Source organism: Lissotriton helveticus, chromosome 9, assembly GCF_964261635.1.
Source record: "Lissotriton helveticus chromosome 9, aLisHel1.1, whole genome shotgun sequence".
NCBI classification, from domain to species: domain Eukaryota; kingdom Metazoa; phylum Chordata; class Amphibia; order Caudata; family Salamandridae; genus Lissotriton; species Lissotriton helveticus.
This window is the reverse complement of record NC_136070.1, coordinates 1,254,835,144-1,254,860,238: the sequence shown is the minus strand read 5'-3', so window position 1 is coordinate 1,254,860,238 and position 25,095 is coordinate 1,254,835,144. Positions and strand designations below refer to the sequence as shown.

At 49.4% G+C, this 25,095-nt stretch overlaps 1 protein-coding gene across 1 annotated transcript in view; it reads right to left on the bottom strand.

Moving 5' to 3' along the window:
• LOC144783414 (E3 ubiquitin-protein ligase rnf213-alpha-like) overlaps positions 1-25,095 on the bottom strand; it is a 2,376,820-nt gene that overhangs the window by 839,274 nt on the left and 1,512,451 nt on the right. Inside the window, exon 27 of the mRNA XM_078662402.1 lies at positions 22,315-22,352. Within this exon, the coding sequence (XP_078518528.1) occupies positions 22,315-22,352 (38 nt within the window). The remainder of the gene's footprint in view (positions 1-22,314; positions 22,353-25,095) is intronic.

Sequence of the window (25,095 nt, the reverse complement as noted above, 5' to 3'; positions counted from 1 at the left end):
AGGTTGATGTTCAGAGATACCCAGAAGACACAGACTCAGGACTGGACTGATTTTGCTGATTGTGCCACTAAGGCTCTGGAAGGCTGGTTATTGGGAAGTAAAGTTACGGACTATGCAGGATTGTATAGTTTGATAATGAGAGAGCAAATACTTAACAATTGTCAGAACCAGTTGTTGCACCAACACCTGATTGACTCAGATCTGACCTCCCCCCAAGAATTGGGTAAGAAGGCGGACAAATGGGTCAGAACCAGGGTTAAGCAGAAAAACCAGGTCCAAGGTGGTGATCAGAAAAAGGCAGACCAAAAAGGTGGGGATCAGAAACCAAAAGACCAGAAATCTTCTACAGGGCCCCAAAAGTCCAATGAGGGTGAGTCCCAAACTTCCAAGAAGAAGAAGAAAGATGGCCAAAGAAGACCTTGGTGTAATTTTTGTAAATCCACTAGTCACAGGACCAGTGACTGCAACAAGAAAGATTCAGCCCCTACCACTGCTGCCCCTAAGGCAACTGCACCCCCTAGTTTAGCTGGCAGTGGTAGTTCTCAACCCAAGGCTATAGTAGGGTTAACCATGGGAACTGAGATGGATTCTGGCCTAGTCAGAATACCAACTCAGGCAGTTCTTGTCTGTAATGGGGACATGGTTATGTCCTCTACTGTGAGTCCCAGTACTCTGGGCAAATACAGGCAAACGCCTTTGATAAATGACAAAGTGGCTCAAGCATACTGGGACACATGTGCCAGCGTCACTATGGTGACACCTGACTTTGTGGACCCTGGACAGATTGTACTGGGTGATAATTACCTGGTGACCAATGCTAGCAATGTCACTACTACACATAGTGTGGCAGTTGTTAATTTCTCCTAGGGAGGGGTAACGGGCCTCAAAAGAGTTGTGGTAAGTGCAGATCTCCCAGTTGAATGTCTGTTGGGCAATGACCTTGAATCCTCACTATGGTCAGAAGTGGAGTATAGGACTCAAGCTGAGATGTTAGGTATATCATCACATGTCCTTGCTGTGACCAGGTCACAGGCCAAAAAGTGCCTCACTGAACAGGCCTTGGATCCTGAAACTATGGACCAAGTGCCACCCAAGAGAAAGAGCAGTAGGGTAAAGGCAGTGCCTTCCCACCTGCCTACAAGTGAAGATTAGCCTTCACAGGAAGCTGATTTTGAGACCTCTGAAGGAACTGTTCCAGAAGAGCTTGCACCTGACCAGGTTGAGTTTCTGGGGACGGGGGGACCTTCAAGGGCAGACTTGAGGCAGGCACAGTTAGACTGTTCCTCTCTTGAACCCCTCAGACAGCAAGCTGCTTCTGAGGCTGCTGGGAATGCTACAGGTACCCACAAAGTTTACTGGGATGAAGAACTCCTTTATTCTGAGGCTAGAGACCCCAAGCCTGGTGCTTCCAGGAGGTTGGTCATACCTCAGGCCTTTAGGGGTTTCCTTCTTACCTTAGCCCATGATATTCCCCTAGCAGGACACTTGGGCCAGAAAAAGACTTGGGACAGGCTTGTCCCTCACTTTCACTGGCCCCATATGTCAGAAGATGCCAAGGAGTTTTGTCGCTCCTGTGTGACCTGCCAGACCAGTGGCAAAGCAGGTGGCACCACAAAGGCCCCCCTTATACCACTACCTGTGGTGGGGGTACCCTTTGAAAGAGTAGGGATTGACATTGTTGGACCAATGGATCCCCCAACAGCCTCTGGGCACAGATTTATACTGGTGATAGTGGATCATGCCACCAGGTATCCAGAAGCTATTCCCCTAAGGACCACAACAGCTCCTGTGTGGCAAGAGCCCTCCTGGGAGTTTTCTCAAGAGTGGGCTTTCCGAAGGAGGTTGTCTCAGACCGAGGTGCAAACTTTATGTCTGGATATTTGACTGCAATGTGGAAGGAGTGTGGTGTAAATTACAAATTCACTACACCCTACCATCCACAGTGCAATGGACTTGTTGAAAGATTCAACAAGACCTTAAAGGGTATGATCAAGGGTTTATCTGAAAAGCTTAGGCGAAGATGGGACATCCTTCTACCCTGCCTTCTATTTGCTTACAGAGAGGTCCCACAAAAGGGGGTTGGCTACAGCCCTTTTGAACTTTTGTTTGGGCATCCTGTAAGGGGACCCCTATGTCTGGTGAAGGAAGGATGGGAGTTACCTCTCAAACAGCCTAAACAAGACATAGTGGACTATGTACTTGGTCTCCGCTCCAGGATGGCTGAGTATATGAAGAAGGCTTCTAAAAACCATGAGGCTAGCCAAGAACTTCAAAAAGCTTAGCATGACCAAAAGGCTGTGCTGACTGAGTACCAGCCAGGACAGAAGGTGTGGGTGTTGGGGCCAGTGGCCAAAGCAGCACTCCAGGACAAATGGTCTGGACCCCACACCATTGTTGAGAAAAAGGGAGAGGTCACCTACTTGGTGGACCTAGGAACTCCCAGGAGCCCCCACAGGGTGCTCCATGTCATCAGACTCAAAGCATATGTTGACAGGGCAGACATGGGCTTGCTCATGGCTACAGATGAGGGGCAGGAGGAAGAGAGTGACCCTCTCCCAGACCTGTTGACTCAGAACCCTGATGATGGTTCAGTTGATGGTGTGGCCTTAGCTGGCAGCCTCACTGGCCAGCAGCAACAGGACTGCAGACAAGTTCTACAGTCTTTTAGACATATGTTTTCACTAACACCTAGTCAGACTAACTGGTGCACCCATGAGGTGGACACTGGTGAAAGTCTACCTGTGAAGAATAAGATCTACAGGCAACCTGACCATGTCAGGGACTGTATAAAGACAGAGGTGCAAAATATGCTGGAACTGGGAGTAATTGAGCCATCAGAGAGCCCATGGGCCAGCCCAGTAGTCCTTGTACCAAAACCTCACACCCAAGATGGTAAGAGAGAGATAAGGTTCTGTGTGGACTACAGAGGTCTCAATGCTGTCACTAGGACAGATGCTCACCCAATTCCAAGAGCAGATGAGCTCATTGACAGATTGGCTTCTGCCATGTTTTTGAGCACATTTGATTTGACAGCTGGCTATTGGCAAATCAGGTTAGCTGAGGATGCCAAGGCCAATACTGCTTTCTCAACCCCAGGAGGTCATTACCAATTTGTGGTAATGCCCTTTGGCTTGAAGAATGCACCTGCCACTTTCCAAAGGTTGGTGAACCAAGTCCTCACTGGGTTGGATGACTTTTGTGCAGCTTATCTAGATGATATTGCTGTCTTTATCTCCACCTGGGAGGATCATCTGATCCACCTGAAGAAGGTTTTAGAGGCCCTGCAGAAGGCAGGCCTAACTATCAAGGCCACAAAGTGCCAGATAGGGCAGAGTAAGGTTGTGTACCTGGGCCACCTTGTAGGTGGGGGTCAGGTTCAACCACTGGAGAGTAAGATCCAGACCATCAAGTACTGGGCTCCTCCAACCACCCAGACACAGGTCAGAGCTTTCTTGGGCCTGTATGGTTATTACAGAAAGTTTGTTAAGAACTATGGGTCCATTGTGACACCACTTAATGACTTGACTTCAAAGAAGATGCCAAAGAAGGTTCAGTGGACAGTAAGCTGTCAAACGGCATTTGATGACCTGAAGAAGGCCATGTGCTCTGCACCTATCTTAAAGAGTCCTAACTACTCCAAAGAGTTCATTGTCCAAACAGATGCTTCTGAGTTGGGGGTGGGAGCAGTGCTTTCACAACTTAATGTAGATGGTCAAGACCAGCCCATTGCTTTTATTAGCAGAAGGCTGACCCCTAGAGAGAAACGTTGGTCAGCCATTGAGAGGGAGGCCTTTGCTGTGGTGTGGGCCCTGAAGAAGTTGAGACCATACTTGTTTGGCACTCACTTCAAGATTCAGACCAACCATAAGCCCCTCTTGTGGCTAAATCAGATGAAGGGTGAAAACCCCAAACTGCTCAGGTGGTCCATTTCCCTACAGGGGATGGGCTTTACAGTGGAGCACAGACCAGGGACTGACCATGGCAATGCAGATGGTCTCTCCAGATACTTCCACTTAGAACATTAAGACACAACTAGTCAAGGTTAGTCTAATGTCCCTGCGTTTGGGGGGGGGGGTTGTGTAGGAGAGTAGGGTCTGCTTACCTATGGTCACCCCACATTTTGCTTTTTGCTTCACTGGTTTTCGACTTAATGTGGCTGTGGGCCCGCTAATCAGACCCACAGCCCAGCTGTGCTCTCTCTAAATTCAATACTATGTGCTTTAGGTACATTACCAATTGGACATTGGATCACCTTATGAGCCCCTGTACAGTGTACTATAGGTACCCAGGGCATAGGTGCATCCAAGGACTACCAGGGGCTGCAACATGTATTATGCCACCCCTGGCTGGCCACTCACATTGACACAACTGGCTGATCACTCAGCTGGGGCAAGGTCGTGTAATCACCCCTTGCTTAGATATAGTATTCCTATATCTAACCTTATATCTAGACACATATATACCTATAAGTCACTCCTATAGCAGGCCTTAACAATCCTGGAGGCAGAGTGCTTGGTTTTATGTGAGATGATGCTCTAGCATGAGCTGAGCCTGTCTGCAGCTTTCGGAACCATGTCCTTATAGCTGTTCTAGGATATAGCCAGACCATATACTCTTAAGTGCATTATGAACCTCGCGTTTAAATGCTAACTCTGGTTTGGCTTTATCAAAACATGTCGAGTAAGGTGTCATATGCTTTGGAATACTACCCCCTCGCCAGTTCTGGCGACGGGGGTAGCATTCCACCCTTCTAGAGGGAGAAGACATGTTGTTCCTACTAATCCCGGTTAAAGTTAACCAGAGCCTCAACATCACAAAATGGATGCTGCTGCCACAGACACAAGTCTGACCTCCTGCTGCTGGGAGTCCTTCCAGCGAGGGAGGCTTGGACAATAGGTTTCCTGTCTTGGGAGGTGCTAGCCCCACCCCAGACAGGCTCTTGTGTATTAGGGCAGGAAGGCATGAAAGAAATGAGTCACTGCCTGGGGCACACAAGGTGTCCCATGCATAGTCCAGTTCAAACCGGTGCTGGGGCACTCCAGCCCCAGCTCTGGCGCGAAACTGGACAAAGGGAAAGGGGTGTAACCACCCCCTTCCCTGGTCCCATCCATAGGAGGGACCTAGCAGGTAAACCAGCCCCTAGATTTGGTATATAGGTAGGAGCTGAGTCCCAAGACTTTGGATTTATCCTGACTGAAACAAAAATCTGGACCTTCGACGATCTACTTTGCAAGAAGACGACTGAAGAGTCTCCCTTGTGGTCAAGGAGTGACCACCCTGCACAAGCAGGCACCATCCAGCGATCAACGGCTTGCTTTGTCGACGCTCCCGCCGGAGCCCGAGCACAGAGCCTGACAAGAACCGGACTTCCAGACTTCCTTCAGACCGATCCACAGCCCCAGCAAAGCTGAGACCCGTGGAGGCGACTCGAGACGTGGGACCGGCCATCTTGAAAAGTCAGCGACTTGCTTACCGTGCAGCTTCTGAGGCATCCTCGAAGCTCTGCATTGGGGATTGAGAAGCCCCAGCCCCGAGCATCATCTGCACCGAAGATCAGCCCTGCACACTCCACGAGTTCTGCGTGGGGCCCTTCTGCATTTTCCTGCTTGACGCGGCTGCCCGGTCACTTGCCCATTGGCTAGTGGCCATCTTGGCGCGAACCTTTGAATTTACACTGCTGGTCTGGTTGCTCCAGACTTGCCCCTGCTTCCCTGAAAAGAAGAAGCCCATCAGACCTTGCTGGTCTGATTAAGAAGCCAACTTCGATTCCTGCGTGGGTTGCCTTTGCCAAGGCTTGTTGACTCCATTCCGGAAGCCGACACCGCCGACAGCGAGAGCCTTCGTGGGACAGTCTGTGCCTGACTCCTGGTTGTCGTCGACGCCTCCTGGTCCACGTGGCTGTAGAGACAAGCTTCACAACATCACCTGATTGCTTCGCGACATTGCCTGGTTCCTTCCTGGTTCCTTCCTGGTCACTGGCTAGTGACCCAGACTCTGTCCCCTCTGCTTTCAGTTACTCTTCATCCTCGATCCACCCTTGGATCCACCCGGACACTTCTCTCCTCGTCGCCTGCAGCATCTTTCTTCACGGCTCCATAGGATTCAGGGACAAAACCCGACACACTTTGACACCTATGCACCCGCTTCCTGTGGGTGAGGTAACGCGAGTACTTCGGTGCTCCTGTGGGTATTGACTATCCAACTGTCTAGGTTTCAAGTAACTTTCGAGTCCAGTCAGAAGTGCCCTAAAAGAACTAGTTTCTAACTCTCTCGTTCCCATTCATTCTCTATGGTAATTTGCGTGTGAGTAAAGACTCTGCACACGCCTCCCGTGGGCCTCCTGCTTCCTATCCCTTGATAGTACAGCGTAGCCGCAGCGATTCCCTAGGCCCTAGGCCTATTCCTTTTTCGAGCAGTGGTACCACTATTTTAGTATATGGTTTAGTGTGCCCCTAGGGCCCTACTGTATTTTGTGCAACTTATTGTATTTTAATTAAGTATCTTGTTATGTGCTTGTGCCTCTGACCTCATAAAGAGTACAAGGGATATTCTAGAAATAAATACATATATTTTATATATATCCTGTGTGGTGTCCTTTCAATTGGTATTTAAAGGGGTTACATATGGTAAAACAGCTGGCTTCACATGCCCTCTTGAGTTTAGCCTAAGACAGCTTTGTCCATGCTACCACTAGGATAGCTGGTCTATTAGGTTGACTTTCCAACCATCACTATAAGGGTTGTTTGGACTGGTGCAAGGTGCTCACTAGAATAGTGAACATCATATACCAGGCCAACTTCTCACACTCAGCAACTCCCACAGCACTCCTGATTTCAGGGAACACTGGTGCAATTCCGTGTGTCTGGTCTTGGTCCTCAGTGTTGCACGGCAGAGCTGGTAGTGGCTTGAAGTCTTTGAGCTACGAACTTGCCCCAGCCGGCCTCTTCAGCTGTTGTGTCCCTGTGCTCCTAACAGGAGGCCAGTCAACTGGTCCTTGGAGTTCTCTTGGCTTGACTGGGCTCTGGAGACAGCTTATGCCTGAGCAGGACACAGCAGGCGCAGTCCTTCTTTACGCTAACCACTAGGAGCAGTACTCATCTGTTCAACCATTCTTTGCTGGTCCCTTGTTGCAGCACGGCAGTCCTTCTTCGGTCCTTCTTTCTAGTCGGTCAAGATCACTGTGCCTGGTTGCCTTAATTAACCACAGAAAACTCCCTGAGGGTAGGATGCGGGTGCCGGTAGCCAACAGGTGATGCCCACCTCCTGGGAAGTGTAGCATTTGGCTGCCCCAGGATGCAGCATTCTGTCTACTGCTAAGATGGTGAAACCCCTCTCTCAATGCACAGAGCTCAATAGCCCATCCCCAGAAGTATGGCCCCCAAGGGGCTACCCGCCCCTTCTCTTCTTCTGTGCCCAGTGCCAGCCTGTCTACCTAAGCAATAGAGGAGCCCCCCTCTTCCATGTGTTCCCCATCTCCCTTTCAAAGGCAATTCCACATTTGAAGCTTGCCTTTTGAGCTAACATGCAAGTGGCTTCCCTCAGGAAGGAGGTGACACCTCCCTGGTTTGCAATCCCTCATTGTTCTCCTTCCTGGCGGTTGTTAGGACAGCTCTCCAGGAGGGCAGAAAGCAGGCTCGTGGAGCAGGCTCCATATGAGCCCGGGAAGGCACAGAATTTTAGAGGCAACAAAGTTGCAGCTTTTCTAAAGCTGAACATTGCAACAAGTTACATTAATTTCGACTTGAGACATACGTTGGGCTTAATGTAACAAACTGTTTAATACCTTGGAGTGCCCACTTTGGTAACACCGTTCAGGAGTTAGTACAACTGAAGGGTCAGCAGTTAACCATGCACTCACCAACTGGGCGTCTAAGCCTTTTAACAGTAAGAACTGTAGTTTCATGTGTTTTACTGTCGACATGTGTAAACTTCATGTCCTGCCTGTGTCACATGTTGCACCTTGCCTTTAGGGCTCGGTAGGCCTGCCAGAGGGGTGACTAATACACATGTCTAAGGGAAATGGTGGCTTTGTCATTGCTTTTAATGGAAAAATCAGGCTAGCAGTGCAGGACTGTGCTATGAGTCTGCAGTAGCTGACTGGGGGACTTGTTTTACTTGGGGAAACTCCAGGCTGGCACAATCAGTGCTGCGAGCCTTGGGGTACCCCTCTAGCTTCCATTCTTGGGGCACCAGGGTACCATTTACTAGGGACTTAAAGATAAAGTAGCCATTCCCAATTGGGTACAGCCAATTCAACGTACGCTTTAGGTTCAGGGCACTGATGCTGAGGTCTGGTTAGGAGGCCTCAGTGCACTCTTAGAGTCGAAAACCAGCAGCATCAGTCGAAAAACTTGGGGGTGACCATACAAAGAGTGACATTTCCTTACAGGTGTCTAAAAATACATATAAATACAGTCTATTTTCATAAATTGGTTTAGGATTTCTTGAGGATCTTATGCATTTATTCTTCAATTGGTCTACTGATGATTAAAGGCTTTACACTTGTTTCTCTGTGTATGCCTAGCTGCTCTCAGTCACAGCTATCCATGGTTGAGCTTAAGATTTGCTAAACTGAACCTACTGGTCCTAAAGGGTTTGGTAAGTGGAAGAACTTAGATGCAGGGAATGCTGCCCTGGTTTTGTTGGACCTCTCTACGGCATTCAACCCGGTAAACCACAGTATTCTTACTGACCGTCTGTCTTCCTTGGTCACCAGAATTTGAAAGAAAAACGTAGTGATCGATTCCTTATCTTAGAATTACCCCCAGGCATCATACTGGATCCGGAAAGTTTTTTGTCAGCAGTACCCCTGCGCGTCGGTAAGCGTCGGCGTGCGGCACCGCGTGCATTGTTGGCGTAGTTGGCACCGGAATGACGTCGCTGGAGCTACTTATACGCGCCCTCATGCGCTGATGTCAGTTGTTTCTTTTTCCACGCCAGCAAGCGCAGATCCGGGAAGAGCGAGTACCCCAGTCAATATTTGACTGGACTTTTTCGAGGCTTTTTACCTAATTTCTTTGAATCGATTGACTCCTGGTGTCGTATGGATGCCCGGCTTCAAGAACTGTGGGGACTGTCACTGCATGATGTTGGTGACGGACCCAAACCACGTGTGTCTCTACTGCATGGCTCCAAGCTGTGCCCGGCCTGCCGGGCAATGGTGCCAAAAAATTTGTCGGAGCGGTCCTGAAAGTTGCTGGAAGTCCGGCATTCGGCTCCGCGCCGCTCAAGGTCCAGGTCCCGTGGGAGGTCGAAGTACTGGTCGCGGAGCCGTTACCATCGTTCCTCTGGATCCAAGTCTTTGCACTCGGGATCATGTAAGTCGAAGCATTCCAAGAAGTCGAAGTAGCGCCGTCGCTCTTCGTCTTCCCGCTGCGCCTACCCACCTTTTCCGGGTCCGTCGGCGACGTCTGCACAGGTGCAAGAGTTTCTTGCTGCCATTGGCTGCCTCTTTGGGACATCTGGGCCCGCAGGCCCGACTGGAGGTCCTGCTCTTCCGACACTGGTGGTTCCGACCCTTCACCGGCTCCGGCCCGGCGCCGCAGGACCTCCCTGAATCCAGGCTCTGATCCCGGGCGACACCGGTTGACCTGATCACACCTCCACCGGTGTCGACACCACCTCCGGCACCACCTCCAATGTCATCTGGTACCACCGCAAACGTCGTCCCCGGCTTCAGCCCTGAATCGGAAGCGGCGCAGGAACAGCGTCGATCAACGCCAATTGAGACGCAGATGGGACCTTTCTTTCCCTACTTTCATCCTCCTTATTTTCAGACTTTGGAGGAAGGGGAGGACTGGGAGGGGTCTGAGGACCCTCTCGCACAACAGTGCGGTGATGACCCGGACTGGGCAGCGTTTTTGGGGGATGCCAGTGGTCTAGACACCTGGCCTGACCTTGGCATGCTGTCTCCTCCTTCCGTGTCTACGGAGGAGGGAGCAAGTTACGCAGTGGTGTTGCGTAGGGCGGCCGAGGCTCCCCACCTCAAATACCCTACAGTGGCCGTCAGGACTAACCTCCTGACAAAAGTGCTTCAACCGGCGGCAACCTCTTCAGAGCCCTTGCTGCCGTTTATTTTGTTTTTAACATTTTTATTGCAATAGAAATACAATCAATCTGCAAATACAGCTCTTACAATCACGATGACAGTTGCACACAGTCTATCAGTACCTTGCTGCCTTTTAATGATGCACTGTCTGACTTTTTTTGGGCACTTAGTCCAGGCTCAACACGTTCCTGTCCTGTGGACAGAAATGTGGCCCAATGCCATCGCCCGGCTACGGGCGATCCCCTCTTTCTCTCCCAGCACCCCACCCCTGAGAGCTTGGTTGTCCAAGCCTCTGCATCCCAGAGCGCATTCCCTTCCGCACCCCCGGATAGGGAATCCAAGAAGCTGGAGCAGCTTGGCAAGAAGCTGTTTTCATCTGCCAGCTTAGGGCTGCGGTTGGTGAACACTGCATGCCTCGTGGACCGTTACTCCCACTCTGTGTGGGACACGGTTGCGCAGGTGCTGCCCAACTGTCCGGAGGAGGCCCAGACAGTACTCGCCCAGGCTATTGCTGCTGGGAGGGACGCCACTAAGTTCACCATCCGTTGTGGGCTTGATACCGCCGACTTGCTGAGAAGGGCGATTTCCACGACCGTGGCGCTTTGGCGCCACGCCTGGCTGAGGACAACTGGCTTTTCAAGGGATGTCCAAAACACCTTGATGGACATGCCCTTTGATGGCATTTGCCTTTTTGGCAACAAAGCAGATAGTGGGTTGGAGTGCTTTAAGGATTCACTGGCTTCGGCCAAGTTCTTGGGCCTTTCGGCCACTTGGCCTCCTCCACCTTTCGCTCCTTTCTTGGCCACGTAAGGGGTCCACCAACACGTTCATTCCAGAGCCACAGGCTGCCGCAGCAACAACCTCAGCGCGGCCACGGATGTGGGAACCACCGAGGCGGTTCTGGAGGCCAGCGGGCGGGTCATTCCACCTCCAACCCCACAGCATCCACTTCAAAGCCTTCCTAGTCCGACCTTTCAGGCCCATCAAACACCAGTGGGCGGCAGAATACGCCATCATCTCCCCCACTGGTGTATTATCACTTCGGACAAGTGGGTGCTGCAGTTAGTCCGAATGGGCTACTCCCTCCCCTTCGAGACTACCCCTCCAGCCATGCCACCTCGGTACCACCGCATGTCGGGGCCCATCTTGCGCTTCTTCAGCAGGAAGTCATGGCCCTCATGGGGGGCCATCGAGCACGTTCTTGGGCCAGAAGTAGGTCTTGATTGCTATTCCCACTACTTTCTGGTCCCCAAGAATGACAAGGGCCTGCGTCCTATCTTTGACCTCAGGGACGTCAACGGTTTCCTCCGGAAGGAGAAGTTCAAGATGTTGACGCTTGCTCAGGTCTATTCTGCTCTCGACCCTGGAGACTGGATGGTAGCATTGGACTTGCAGGACGCTTATTTCCACATCCCCGCCCTGCCGGCCCACCGGCGTTACCTGCGGTTCATGGTAGGCCACGAGCATTTTCAGTTTACCGTGCTCCCCTATGGCCTTACCAGCGCCCCTCGGGTGTTCACAAAAGTGATGGCGGTGGTCGCAGATCAGGGTTTCCAGTCTTCCGCTATCTCGACGACTGGTTGTTGAAGGCAGTCGTCTCTCAGGCAGTCGTCTCTCACCTCCAGACTACGGCCAACCTCCTGCATTTGCTGGGGTTTTCCATCAACGTGCCAAAGTCGCACTTGATTCCCTCTCAGAAGCTCCTCTTCATCGGAGCGGTTCTGGACTCTGCGCAGTTTCAGGTTTATCCTCCTGAGCAGCTAGTCTGGGATATTCAGGCTATGATTCCGATCTTTTAGCCTCCATCCAGGGTTTTGGTCAGGATGACCCTTCGGCTACTGTGACTGATGGCCTTCTGCATCCTGATGGTGGATCATGCCAGATAGCATATGTGGGCTCCGCAGTGGGACCTAAAGTTCCAGTGGGCACAGCATCAGAACAACCTGTCCAATCACATTCAGATCTCAGATGGCACTGCAGAACAATTGCAGGCTCACGAATCGCGATTGGGTCAGTGGCAGATCCCTCTCCCTTCCCCAACCGGAGCACGCAGTGGTGATGGACACATCCCTCCTGGGATGGGGCGGCAACATGGGAGAGGCGGAGATCAGAGGCCTCTGGTATCCAGTGGAGTCCCGACTCCATATCAACCTTCTGGAGCTTCGGGGGATCCGACTTGCACTGATGGCATTCCTTCCCTCTGTCATAGGGAGAGTAGTGCAGGTGTTCACAGACAACACCACCGCCATATGGCCCTTCAACAAACAGGACGGGGTGGGGTCGTGGACTCTATGTCAAGAGGCTCTGCGCCTCTGGACATGGCTGGAACATCAGGGCATTTCCCTGGTGGTTCAACACCTGGCAGGTTCTCTGAACGCCAGGGTGGATGAACTCAGCCGCTGGTGCATGATCTCTTCAGTAGGGGGGAGAGCCTTGGTTAGATCGATTCGCCACCGAAGAGAACGAGCAATGTCATCAGTTCTGTGTGTTGGAATTTCCAAGGCGGCACTCGCTAGGCGACGCTTTTTGTCGCGAGTGTAGTTGGGGTCTACTATACACCTTTCCGTCTACACCACTTCTACCTAGAGCGCTGAAGAAAGGTCAAAAGCGACCAGGCCCAAGTCATTCTTGTCGCTCCGGACTGGGCTCGAAGAGTCTGGTATCCCGAGCTATCGATCCCCTGCTCCGTCTGCCTCTTCGGGAGGATCTTCTGTTGCAGCAGCAGGGAAGGGTCCTCCACCTGAACCTGTCCAGCCTCCACCTCCTGCCTCCCAAAGTTTGTGATGTCATCTTGGCAGCCAGGCATCCCTCCACTAAAATGGTATACGCCTGCAGGTGGAATACATTTGTGCCATGGTACACAGCAAAGCCTGTGTATCCCCTTTCTTCCCCTCTTTCAGTGGTCCTCCTCTTTTAAATTTCTTTGGCCCAGCAGGGCTCTGCTCTGGGCACTATCAAGGGCCATTTCAGCCTTTTTATGGCTTCCAGATCAGCCTTCCCTTTTCAAGTCCACTGTTGTAAATAGATTCTTAAAAGGCATTACTCATTTTTTCCCTCCTGTTCCTTTCATAATGCCTCAGTGGGACTTGAACCTCGTTCTAACTTATCTGATGTGTGCTCCCTTTGAGCCACTTCACAACTGTCCTCTTCGTCTTCTCACTTTAAAGACTGCTTTCCTGGTGGCCATCACCTCTGAAAAGAAGAGTGAGTGAGCTCCAGGCACTTTCTTCTAAGCCTCCATTCCTCTCAGTCCATCCGGACAAAGTTCTTCTGCAGACTCGTCTATCTTTTCTGCCAAAGGTTGTCACTGCCTTTCACATCGGGCAGACCATCACTTTGTCCACCTTCTTTCCGCCTCCGCATCCCTCAAAAGAGGAAGAGAGGCTCCATCGTCTGAACCCAAAACGCGCACTCTCTTTCTATATGAACCGCACACAACAGTTCTGGGTGGATGACCAGCTCTTTGTTGGCTATGTGGGCGCCAAGAAAGGTCGGGCTGTGCACAAGCGGACCATCTCTCGTGGGTCATTCTTTGCATTAAGGCTTGTTATTCTTTGGCTAAAAAGGAGCCCCCGGTCGGGCTACGCGCCCACTCTACCAGGGCGACGGCAGCCACTACTGCTTTGGGACGGGGAGTTCCCTTGCATGACATCTGTCAGGCAGCTACGTGGGCCTCGCTGAACACGTTTACCAAGCATTACTGCCTGGAAAGCCAGGTCCGGAGAGACGGCTTCTTTGGCCGTTCTGTTCCCCAGGACTTTCTGATGTGATCTTGGTTTGCAGACCCACCACCGGGGTTGGTATTACTGGGGTATCTATTCTAAGGTAAGGAATCTATAACTAACTGTTCCTTTCAGATGAACAAGTTACTTACCTTCGGTAATGTTATATCTGTAAGAAACATTACTTAGTGATAGATTCCTTACCGCCCGAACCCATCCTCCCTGTTCTGCAAACTGATTCCTAGGGTTAAGGTCATCCCTTTCAGGGCCATAGTTTCATGGCACCAGTGGTCAGTTTCTTGCATGGCTCTGCGTTTCTGACGCGGAAAGTCGTGTACAGAACTGACATCAGCGCACGTGGGCGCATCTAAGTAGCTCCAGCACCGTCATCCCGGCACCGACACACGTGGAGCCGCACTACGACGCCTCCCGACGGGCAGAGGTACTGATGATGAAAAACTTTCCGGATCCAGTCTGACGCCTGGGGTAATTCTAAGATAAGGAATCTATCACTACAAATGTTTCTTACAGCTATATCATTACCGAAGGTAAGTAACTTGTGCAACAGGGTCCATCAGCTCTTAAAGTCTTTTCTCTCAGACATAGAGCAGTTAGTGTCTCTGGATAAGTTAACCTCCCCAACTTTTTTGTTGCCTGTGGGGTTCCACAGCATTCGTACCTGAGCCCCACATATTTTAATTTGTATGTCACTCCCCTGGCATAGCTGATAAAAACAATCGAGTTTGTAGTAGTTTTACGTAGACTACACTCAAATTGTGGTGTCAGTGCGAGTAATCCAGATGACACTGCTTCCAAATTCCATGACTGCATGCTACAGCTCGGAAATTGGATGCCCAAAAACTATCTGAAATTGAACTCCAATAAAATGGAGGTATTGCTGTTTGGTAAAAATCCATCTTTCTCGTCTCCTAGATGGTGGTCTCAAGAATTTGGCACACTTCCCATTCCTGTCCCTAAAGCAAAAAACATAGAAATGGCCCTTGATGGTAACCTCTGCTTCGAGGGTCATATTAACACAGTAACCTCAGGATCATTTTATTTTATCAAAATTCTTAGTAAAAGAGGCGCAGTTACTGCCAGCCTTGCTTTTCGTAAGCAAGAACTAAAAGTACAAAGTGTGTGTTTATGCACCGCTTGCAGGTTTTCAAAACACAAATAAAAGGCATTGTAATTTACAATGCTAACAGTTCAAACTCTCGCGAATGTGAGACCTATTGCATTGCTAATGCATGTTCTAATGGATATATGCTCCCACAGATTGCTTAGATGAAACAGTCCCAAAGCAGTACATAGGAGGATGGCTGTGGCACCGGCACCAACTGAAATTACTGCAAGGTGGAAAGTAGTACTGCTCTACCAAATTTAGATCGATTTCCTCACTCTGACACTAGGCAGTAATGGTCGGACAAAGCAGGAAGTGAAGTACTGGATCGATACCCCTCTCAAAATAACAGAGGAGGCACTTGCAGCTCCAAAGGGAATGAGCTCTGAAACTTTTGGTTCACATTTACCGGTTAATGTTTAACAATATTTCTCTCTAAAAGTCATTTGGAAATTATTTGCTTTCTAAGGGCATTTTGTTCTAGTTTGTAACCTACCAAATGTTGTTATTAATCATGGCCGGTTGAGTTCTGTGAATGCAACTAGTTAAGGCCCATTGAGGAACCAGATGGAGAAGATGCTCTCCTTCAAGGAATGAATTCGTTTTTAATTGATTTCTTGCTTATAGAGTGCAGTGACACCATAAAGGATTCCTGATGCTTTGAGAATCAATAAACCAAGCACAGCAAGTGAAACTGATTAACCAGGGCACGGATGCGAGTAGTGAAATCTATACTACCATTATAAAGAGAGAACTTGGAACCTTTGAGGCGGGTAAACTCCAGAAGTACACCACCAATCACAACACTTAATACAGCGTTGTAAAGGGGAGTTCCAGGAGATGGACATAGGCTATACATTTGTCCAACATATACATTACAAAGGGCAAACAACATTAGAGGTAAAGTAGTTCCTTGTGGGCGTTGTTCTGCTGTTAGGGAGTAGAATGGGCGTGTCAAACTAAACCTGTGGGCGGCAACATTGGCAGAGGGGCATGTCCCAAAATGCATCAAACTTCACTCACTTACAGGGGCTGCGAGCTTCAAGCACACAGAAAACACAGCGAGTTCAGGAAGAAAACTTCAAGCCTTTATACAGGTGCCGCTGGTGACATAAACAGCGTTTTGTGCCTGTTACTGAGGAGCGTGGCCGTGTGTAAGTAAACATGTTGCACAAACAACCAATGACGCTACATTAAATAAAAGTATAAGGGGCGCGACTTCCACAAACAACCAATGACGCTACATTAAATAAAAGTATAAGGGGCGCGACTTCCACAAACAACCAATGACGCTACATTAAGTAAAAGTATAAGGAGCGCGACTTCCACAACCAACCAATGACGCTACATGAAGTAAAAGTATAAGGGGCGCGTCTTCCACAAACAACCAATGACGCTACATTAAATAAAAGTATAAGGGGCGCGACTTCCACAAACAACCAATGACGCTACATTAAGTAAAAGTATAAGGGGCGCGACTTCCACAACCAACCAATGACGCTACATGAAGTAAAAGTATAAGGGGCGCGACTTCCTCAAACAACCAATGACGCTACATTAAGTAAAAGTATAAGGGGCGCGACTTCCACAAACAACCAATGACGCTACATTAAATAAAAGTATAAGGGGTGCGACTTCCACAAACAACCAATGACGCTACATTAAATAAAAGTATAAGGGGCGCGACTTCCACAAACAACCAATGACGCTACATTAAGTAAAAGTATAAGGGGCGCGACTTCCACAAACAACCAATGACGCTACATTAAATAAAAGTATAAGGGGCGCGACTTCCACAAACAACCAATGACGCTACATTAAGTAAAAGTATAAGGGGCGCGACTTCCACAAACAACCAATGATGCTACATTAAGTAAAAGTATAAGGGGCGCGACTTCCACAAACAACCAATGACGCTACATTAAATAAAAGTATAAGGGGCGCGACTTCCACAAACAACCAATGACGCTACATTAAGTAAAAGTATAAGGGGCGCGACTTCCACAAACAACCAATGATGCTACATGAAGTAAAAGTATCACACTACTTGCCACGAAAAATATGCTAAATGATTCCAGATTGGTCCAACACGCACGCTACAAAAACCAAAAAGCACAAGGATTGCTTTACACACTCGGGCCATTATTTCTGTCGTAGGGACAAAGGCGTTCTCGGAGGGCTCACACGAATTGCTGCGCCAAAGCGGAGAGAGTTTCACTACATCAAACGTGCGCACAGGGGGCTGCCACTGAAATAAAAACATGCAGATTTAAAGAAGGCTAATTTAACTTGCCGAAAGAAACAGGATGTATGCTAATTGACGGGGCTTTCCAATATCGCACTGCTCTGTCGCCACAAGCCGAAAACGTGCATCTAAAAGCACAATCATTGCTTTGTTGAGTGTGCACATTACTTCAGGAGTGCAGCACGGACACAAACACCCTTTCACACTTAGCCCTACATCAAAGGTTGTCACAGGGGGCTGGACAAGGGCGTTCTCGGAGGGCTCACTGACATTACTGCACCAAAGCGGACTGAATTTCACACTTTGCACTACATCAAACCTTCGACAGGGGGCTGCCATTCAAATAAAAACATGCAGATTTGAATAAGGCTAATTTAACTTGCTGAAAGAGAGGGGATATATGCTAATTGACGGCGCATTCCGTAATCGCACTGTTCTTTCCCCACAAGCCAAAAAGGTGCTTCTAAAACCATAATCATTGCTTTACTAAGTGTGCACATTAGTTCAAGAGTCAACACTAAAGCCTTCTCGCAGTGATCAGTCTAATTACAGCACGAAGACAAACACCCTTTCACACTTAGCCCTACATCAAAGGTTGTCACAGGGGGATAACATCAAAACACACATCGCTATTTCACTAAATCAAACTCCACTTTCCCAATAACAGCTGCTGTATGGTACTTCATGCTGATTTTCTCTATCGCAAACTTCTGTTGCCACAAGAAATCAACTTGACAATCCAAATTTATAACGTTTCAGGACCATTAATTACTCTCACACTTTTTAGGTTTCGACTGCAAAAAGCTGCGCAAGCAGCTTTTGCGCAGGAGAAATCTAATGAGAACTGTAGTGTGGGTTTGGGTCGGCCCTCGTCATTCATTGGCTGGCTCCATAAATGGAGCCTAGCCATTGGACGAGGGGCCTGTCCGTCAATGCCGGACCAGATTCGGGGGCGTTCCCGAGATTCTTTGGCTTTTGCCGACGTCATGCGACGTCAGCCGGGAACGCCCCCGAATCTGGTCCGGCATTGCCGGCACCTGATTTTCGAGTATTTTGTCCGCTGGCAGGTGCCCACCCTGCCAGGGACCTTGCCGCTGTTGTGGTACCCCGAGCGAGTGCCCACCTCGCTTAATATTTAGATTTAAGGCCGGTGCCCACCCGGCATTGCTCCGTGTATTCACCGCCGCGGCCCCGAGTGAGAGGAGGAAGCAGCGCCCGCCTTCAAGCCCGGGCCGCGCTGGGATTGGCCCAGCCGGTCGAGCCCCCTTCCGCGTCATCGCAGGAGGAGGAGGAGAGAGCCGGAAGGAGGAAGCATCGACCGTCCCGAGGCTCCCGAGCACAGGAGGAGCCCCGGGGAAAGAGAACGTCCCTCTGCGGCCCCGGAGAGTCCCGAGGAGCGGGAGCTCTCCTCCAGCAGCCGCCGGACCCGGTGAGTGCCTGCAAGGGGAGAGGGGCGTCGGGACACATTGTCGGTGTCCGCCCCTCCCCCCGTAATTTCTCATGCTCCCCTTCCGAGCACCCTTTCGCTTGTCCTGCACGACTTCTCTTCCCCAGCACCGCTCCACATGTCCTGCGCCGCTAATCCTTGCACGCAGCTCGGTTGGTCTCAGCTCCTGTGCAGCCGTCTTTGGATCAGGGCGCATCTACAGCTCAGGGCACAAAGCTCCAGTGATCCGCGGTGATGAAGAGCTTCTTTGAACACACATCATGCCAGCACGCGCGTCCACTTCCTGTGCACACAACATACAACCCGCCCACCTCTCCCTCTCCCCTCTTCCTTACGCCCCTCGAAGGATTACAAATTATTTGGCTTTTAATGTGTTGCGATTGCAAAGCACCTTTTTGCCATCGGTAAATATATTGCAGTTGCAGCAGTAAAGGCTGTGGGTTCTACATGGGTGTCCTTTATGAGCACGGAGACCACCTTACGGAATGACCCACACTTGCATTTTACAACGTGGTCGTTATGCAGAGTCTTACTCGTTTGTCAAAGCAGCTTTAATAATGTTTTAAGATGTGCAGAAGTGACCAATCCCAATTCTTGTCACCGGTCATTGTAAAACGTCATCAGAGGCACAAAAAATGTTCTAAAAACTTAACAGCTTATTACATGGTGAGTAAAATTAAAACTCGTGATACACTTGTTTAGTTAACTTACAGTGCATTCCTCGGCGAATTCCATGCATTGCGTTTCTGCTGGCTGTGCTAGTAAACTCTGCAAAGATTGGCCTGCTGTACACGGTTTGTGAAAACTCGAAGGTTTCTTCTAGGAGACCGGATGTTTGCTTTGGCTGGAAGGAGCCTGTTTGTTTTAATATGTTGTACTTTTTTCTTTCTTTTATAAAACTATTTTTTCAAGAAAACCGATCATGACAACATTGCGCATATTGCGTTTTAATGCCTTACATCAGCATTCCCTTGGCATATTACTTCCTTTACTGTTCAGTGTCCAGCATGCACTGTGCTGGCTACAGTTTGCAGTGCATGTGAGCGGGTGCAACACTTGCGCGCTTCCCCCCGTGATCACTTTCCCTTCTGGCATTCCCCCCTCCCTTTTCGCCCAGTCCTTCTTGTCACCTCGGCATGCACTCACCCTTTCTTTCTCCCCTTTCGGCACTTTGATGTCCTTTATAAGCACACGCATACTCACACATGCAGGCTCTCTGCTCTCTTTCTCTCTCCCCCTCTCTCTCACACATGCACCCACACATGCACGCTCTCTCTCTCTCACACACACAGACACACACACATGCACATTCTCTCACACGCACACACACACATGCACAAACACATTCACTCTCTCTCTTTCTCTCACACACACCCACGCACAGACACATGCGCGCTCTTGCTCTCACACACATGCACGCACACATCCACCTCTCTCTCCCTCTCTCACACGCCCACGCGCTTTCTCTCTCGCCCCCCCTCTCTCTCGGGCACACACATAGGCACTCATGCATTCTCTCTCTTTCTTTGGTGTGCAGTGCCAAAGCACCATTGATTCCTGCTACGCACGGTAAGTCCTTCATTTGTGCTTTTATTATGATACAAGGACCCCTTGCTCCCTGTCAGGCCTCCAGCACTGGAGGCGTGGTGGGGGTAGTGCGTGGTGTGCAGTGCAGAAACACCCTTGACTCCTGCTGTTTACAGTAAGACCTTCATTAGTGCTTTTAGCTTGACTGCAGTATGATACAAGGACCCCTTTGCTCCCTTTCAGGCCTCCAGCACTGGTAGCGTGGTGTTGGCAGTGTGCAGTGCCGAAGCACTTTTGACTTCTGTTATGCACGGTAAGGCATTTATTGGTGCTCACTGCTTTCAATAGGGCCATGGCTTGACAGCAGGCAGGCCTTTGCTCCCTGTCAAGTCCCCAGCAGTGGTGGTGCATCATCCATTCCAGCTGCTCAGGGCTGGTGCCTGTTAATGATTCTCCTGCAGCTGCGGAGTCAGCAGTGGTTGTGAAAGGCTAGGGTGGTATGTGTGCGTTCCCTCACACCTTTTCCTGATCTACTCCACGCTCCACGCTTGTCCCTCGATGTGTATATTACAGAGGTACGAAAAATACAGCATTTGAAATACCTAAAACACAAAAATATTGCATGAGAACTGGTGCAGCGGAGCGCCTTCCCTCTCATTGACTGGATATACCCGCTCTCACTACAACTCTCTCTCTCTTTCACGCACACAAGCTCTCTCTCTCTCTCACACACACGCATGCACGCACACATGCATGTGTGTGTGTGTAGCTCTGGGTGTGTGTGTGTGGCTCTGGGTGTGTGTGTGTGTCTCTGGGTGTGTGTGTGTGGTAGTAATTGCTGTCTGCTGAGCTCGTTCGTAGGGTACAATAGGTCTCACATTTGCGAGAGAATGGCAATGTAAATGACAATGCCCTTTATTTATCTGTTTTCAAAACCAACACATAAATACAAAATTTGTCATTTACAATGCCAATAGCTCTAACTTTTCCAAAGGCGAAACCATTGCATTGTAAATGCTTGTTTACAGATACATAGGGGCCAACAGTACAAATAATACCAGCAGGAATTCAAGCACACTTTCAGACTTTAAAATACATCAATCTTGCACATCGACTTCCACTTTCACACTGAGAAGTGAATACTGCCTTCTGCAAGAAATTTAACCATTTCACATCTAAAGTACCATTAACTATACTCAGCAAATCAACTTCGCCCTGCTGACAAACATAACAATAAATAATTAAGGGGCATTATCTATACTACTATTATAAAGGAAGAACTTTGAACCTTTGAGACAGGTAAACTCAGGAACCACACCACCGATCCACACACCCGATACATTGTTGTAATCGTCAGGGTGTGCAGATGGACATAGGCTATATAAACGTAATAAATATACGTTATTTAAAAAATTTACCGAAAAAAAAGTAGTCCCTTGGAAGAAGCGCTGGCCGCGACGTGCGTGCCCGACGTGAGGAGCGCGGGGAGGAGTGACGTCCAGGAGCGCGAGGAGGACCGGCGGACATGGCGCGGGGAGGAGCGGTGAGGAGCGGCGGACAGGCGGTGAGGAGCGGCAGACAGGTGGTGAGGAGCGGCGGACAGGCGGGAAGGAGCAGTGAGCGGTGGATGAGGTAGGTTATTTATTTATTTATTTAGGAGCGGTGAGCGGCGGACAAATGAAGCAAAAATGAAAATCGTGAGCAAGAGGAAACAAACGGAGCATTACAAAAGTGGGCCAAACGGTGCATTACAGGAGGAAAAAGTGACGTGTGCAGGTAGCAAGAGGAAGCAAACGGAGCATTAAAAAAGTGAGCCAAACGGTGCATTACAGGAGGAAAAAGTTACGTGTGCAGGTTACAAAAAGGTACAAAGTAAACATAGAGGTATAATACTGCAATATATGGAGGAAGGCTCCGGGGGACCCACAGACAACGTCGGGGCGGGCGGGGGCCCTGAAGCCTAATTGCTCCCGGACAACGTCGGGACGGGCTGCTAGTATATATATATATATATATATATATATATATATATATATATCTATATATAAATTATGTACATGTACTACACAGTGGATGCATACACAAGCAACTCAGATTAAAAGCATCTATCTTTAAATTGTTTTAATCCATTCATAGGCTGATCTACAATATGGAATGCACAGTAAACACTGCATATGGTAGTAGAGATAAATGTATACTTACATTTTCAACGGACCAGAAGATTTTACATTTACTGCATTCTGTAAAGAAACAAGAAGTAAACTACTCTGTTAGTGTGTTGCTCCTCTGAGAAATAGATAGTTCAAGGCAAAATGTTGAACATTTGAACAAAAAAGAACACATGACTTACCTTCCACGTGAAAAAAATAACAAGCATTAACAATGTCAATAGGTCTGGCTTTAAAGGAATGTTGTATGGTAATGTGAACAAGAAACAACAGGTTTCCTCTAGAATTCACTTAACTAAATATTAAAAGGCCTAGGGATTGCTAACCAATGCAATCACAGACAAATAAATATCGATATAAACCTGAGTCAAGGGCATATGTCCTTTATTTAAAAGGTTTTAATAGGTTTCATATTCATACACTGTACAAATAGGATCAACAATAAACAACATTGGTGCTCCATGAAAAGTGAACCCATAGGGCCTTATTATGATGGCGGTCGGACTTTAGTCCGCCCGCCTTCTTGTCAGTAATGGGACCGCCCGACTAGCTGTCAGCGGTCCTACCATCCCTATTAGGATGCAACCGCCTTCAAGGAAGTCACAATGTGTATCTTTTGTATTGCAGCGTGTGCTGCTGGCTGTAGCACATGCAGCAGTACAACATAAACATTTTGCATATCCCTGCCCTATGTGGCAGGCATCATACTGTGCGTGCCACATGGTGCAGAGATATGTAGGGAGCACCTTCGGTGCCCCCCAGGGCCCATGGTAGAGGTCCAAGGGGAAAGGGGGGCCCACTGTGGGCCCCCAAGTCACTTTCCGCCTGCCTTTTCATGGCCGGTTAACTGCCATGAAACGGCTGGCGGAAACTGACATTATAATCCCTACGGCGGTGCCTGAGCAGGCCTCACCACTAATGTAGGGATTACAGTCCGTCCGACTGGCTCCTTGAGCCTGTCGGATTCGTATTGGATGCTCTCTCCGACCATCCGCCCACCATTGTAATGCGGCGGGCGGACCTCCATGGTGCGATGGCGCTGGGAACGCCACTGATGGTCCGACGGTGGCGGTCTTACCGCCATCGTAATCAGGCCCATAGTGAAGATTTGTGCAAAAATATAGACAAAAAGGTTCAAGAACTAGGCAATAGACAGTATGAATGTACGAGAAAAGGGCGGGTACATCATATGTTAAAGTTCTAAAACAGACAAGAGTCCTTCAATTTTTTTATGTTTTCTCCTGGTGGGCCAACTCCTTAGTTTGACGACTTTATGCCCCAAAATATTGATGCGTTTCGACCCAGGGTAATTAAAAGGGTCATAATTAGGACAGATGAACAAGTTACTTACCTTCGGTAACGATATATCTGTAAGAAACAGTAGTTAGTATTAGATTCCTTACCTTAGAATATCCCCAGGCGTCAGTCTGGATCCGGAAACTTTTGCGTAGCAGTACCCCTGCGCGTCGGTAGGCGTCGTCTGCAGGCGTCCCCTGCGGCTCCGCGTCATCGGCGTCGTGCGCCGTGATGACGTCGCTGGAGTATATAGACGCCGCCTCCGCGCGCTGACGTCAGTTCTTTGCACACAGCTTTTCCGCGCCAGAACACGCAGAGCCATGTGAGAACCAACACTGGTGCCATTTGAAACTAGGGCCCTGAAAGGGATGTCCTTAACCCTAGGTATCAGTTCGCAGAACGGGGAGGATGGGTGGGGCGGTAAGGAATCTAATACTAACTACTGTTTCTTACAGATATATCGTTACCGAAGGTAAGTAACTTGTTCATCTGAAAGAAACAGGTTAGTATTAGATTCCTTACCTTAGAATAGATACCCCAGCAATACCAACCCCGGTGGTGGGTCTGCGAACCAATACAATCCTACACCAGAAAATCCTGGAGGACCGAACGGCCAAAGAAGCCGTCCCTCCGGACTTGACTGTCCAGGCAGTAATGCCTCGCAAAGGTGTGCAGCGAGGCCCATGTAGCCGCCTGGCAAATGTCCTGCAAAGGGACTCCCCGGCCCAGGGCAGTAGTAGCCGCCGTGGCCCGAGTGGAATGGGCCCTCAGCCCAACAGGAGGCTCCTTCCGAGCCAAAGAGTAGCATGCTTTGATGCACAGGACGACCCACCGAGAGATGGTTCGTTTCTGTACCGCCCTTCCCTTCTTCTCACCCACGTAGCCAACAAATAGTTGATCATCCACCCGGAACTGGCGTGTGCGATCCATATAAAATGAAAGCGCACGTTTTGGGTCCAGACGATGGAGCCGCTCTTCATCCTTTGAAGGATGCGGAGGCGGGAAGAAGGAGGGTAAGGTGATGGACTGCCCGATGTGAAAAGCAGAAACTACTTTGGGCAGGAAAGAAGGTCTAGTTCTAAGAACCACCTTGTCAGGATGAACGGACAAGAAAGGAGGATTCACAGAAAGAGCCTGGAGCTCACTCACTCTCCTGGCAGAGGTGATGGCAACCAGGAAGGCCGTCTTTAAAGTGAGAAGACGGAGAGGACAGGAATGAAGCGGCTCAAAGGGAGCGCACATCAAGAAAGTCAGAACCAGGTTCAAGTCCCACTGAGGCATCACGAACGGAACAGGTGGATACATGTGCGTGATGCCTTTCAAGAATCTCAGTGCAATAGGGGACTTGAATAAAGATGGCTGATCAGGAAGCCTTAAGAAGGCGGAAAGGGCAGAAAGGTAGCCCTTGATAGTGCCCAGAGCAGAGCCCTGCTGGGCAAGAGAAAGAAGGAAGAGGAGAACCTCAGAAAGGGGGGCAGAGAGAGGATCCACAGCCTTTGCTGTGCACCATGCCACAAAT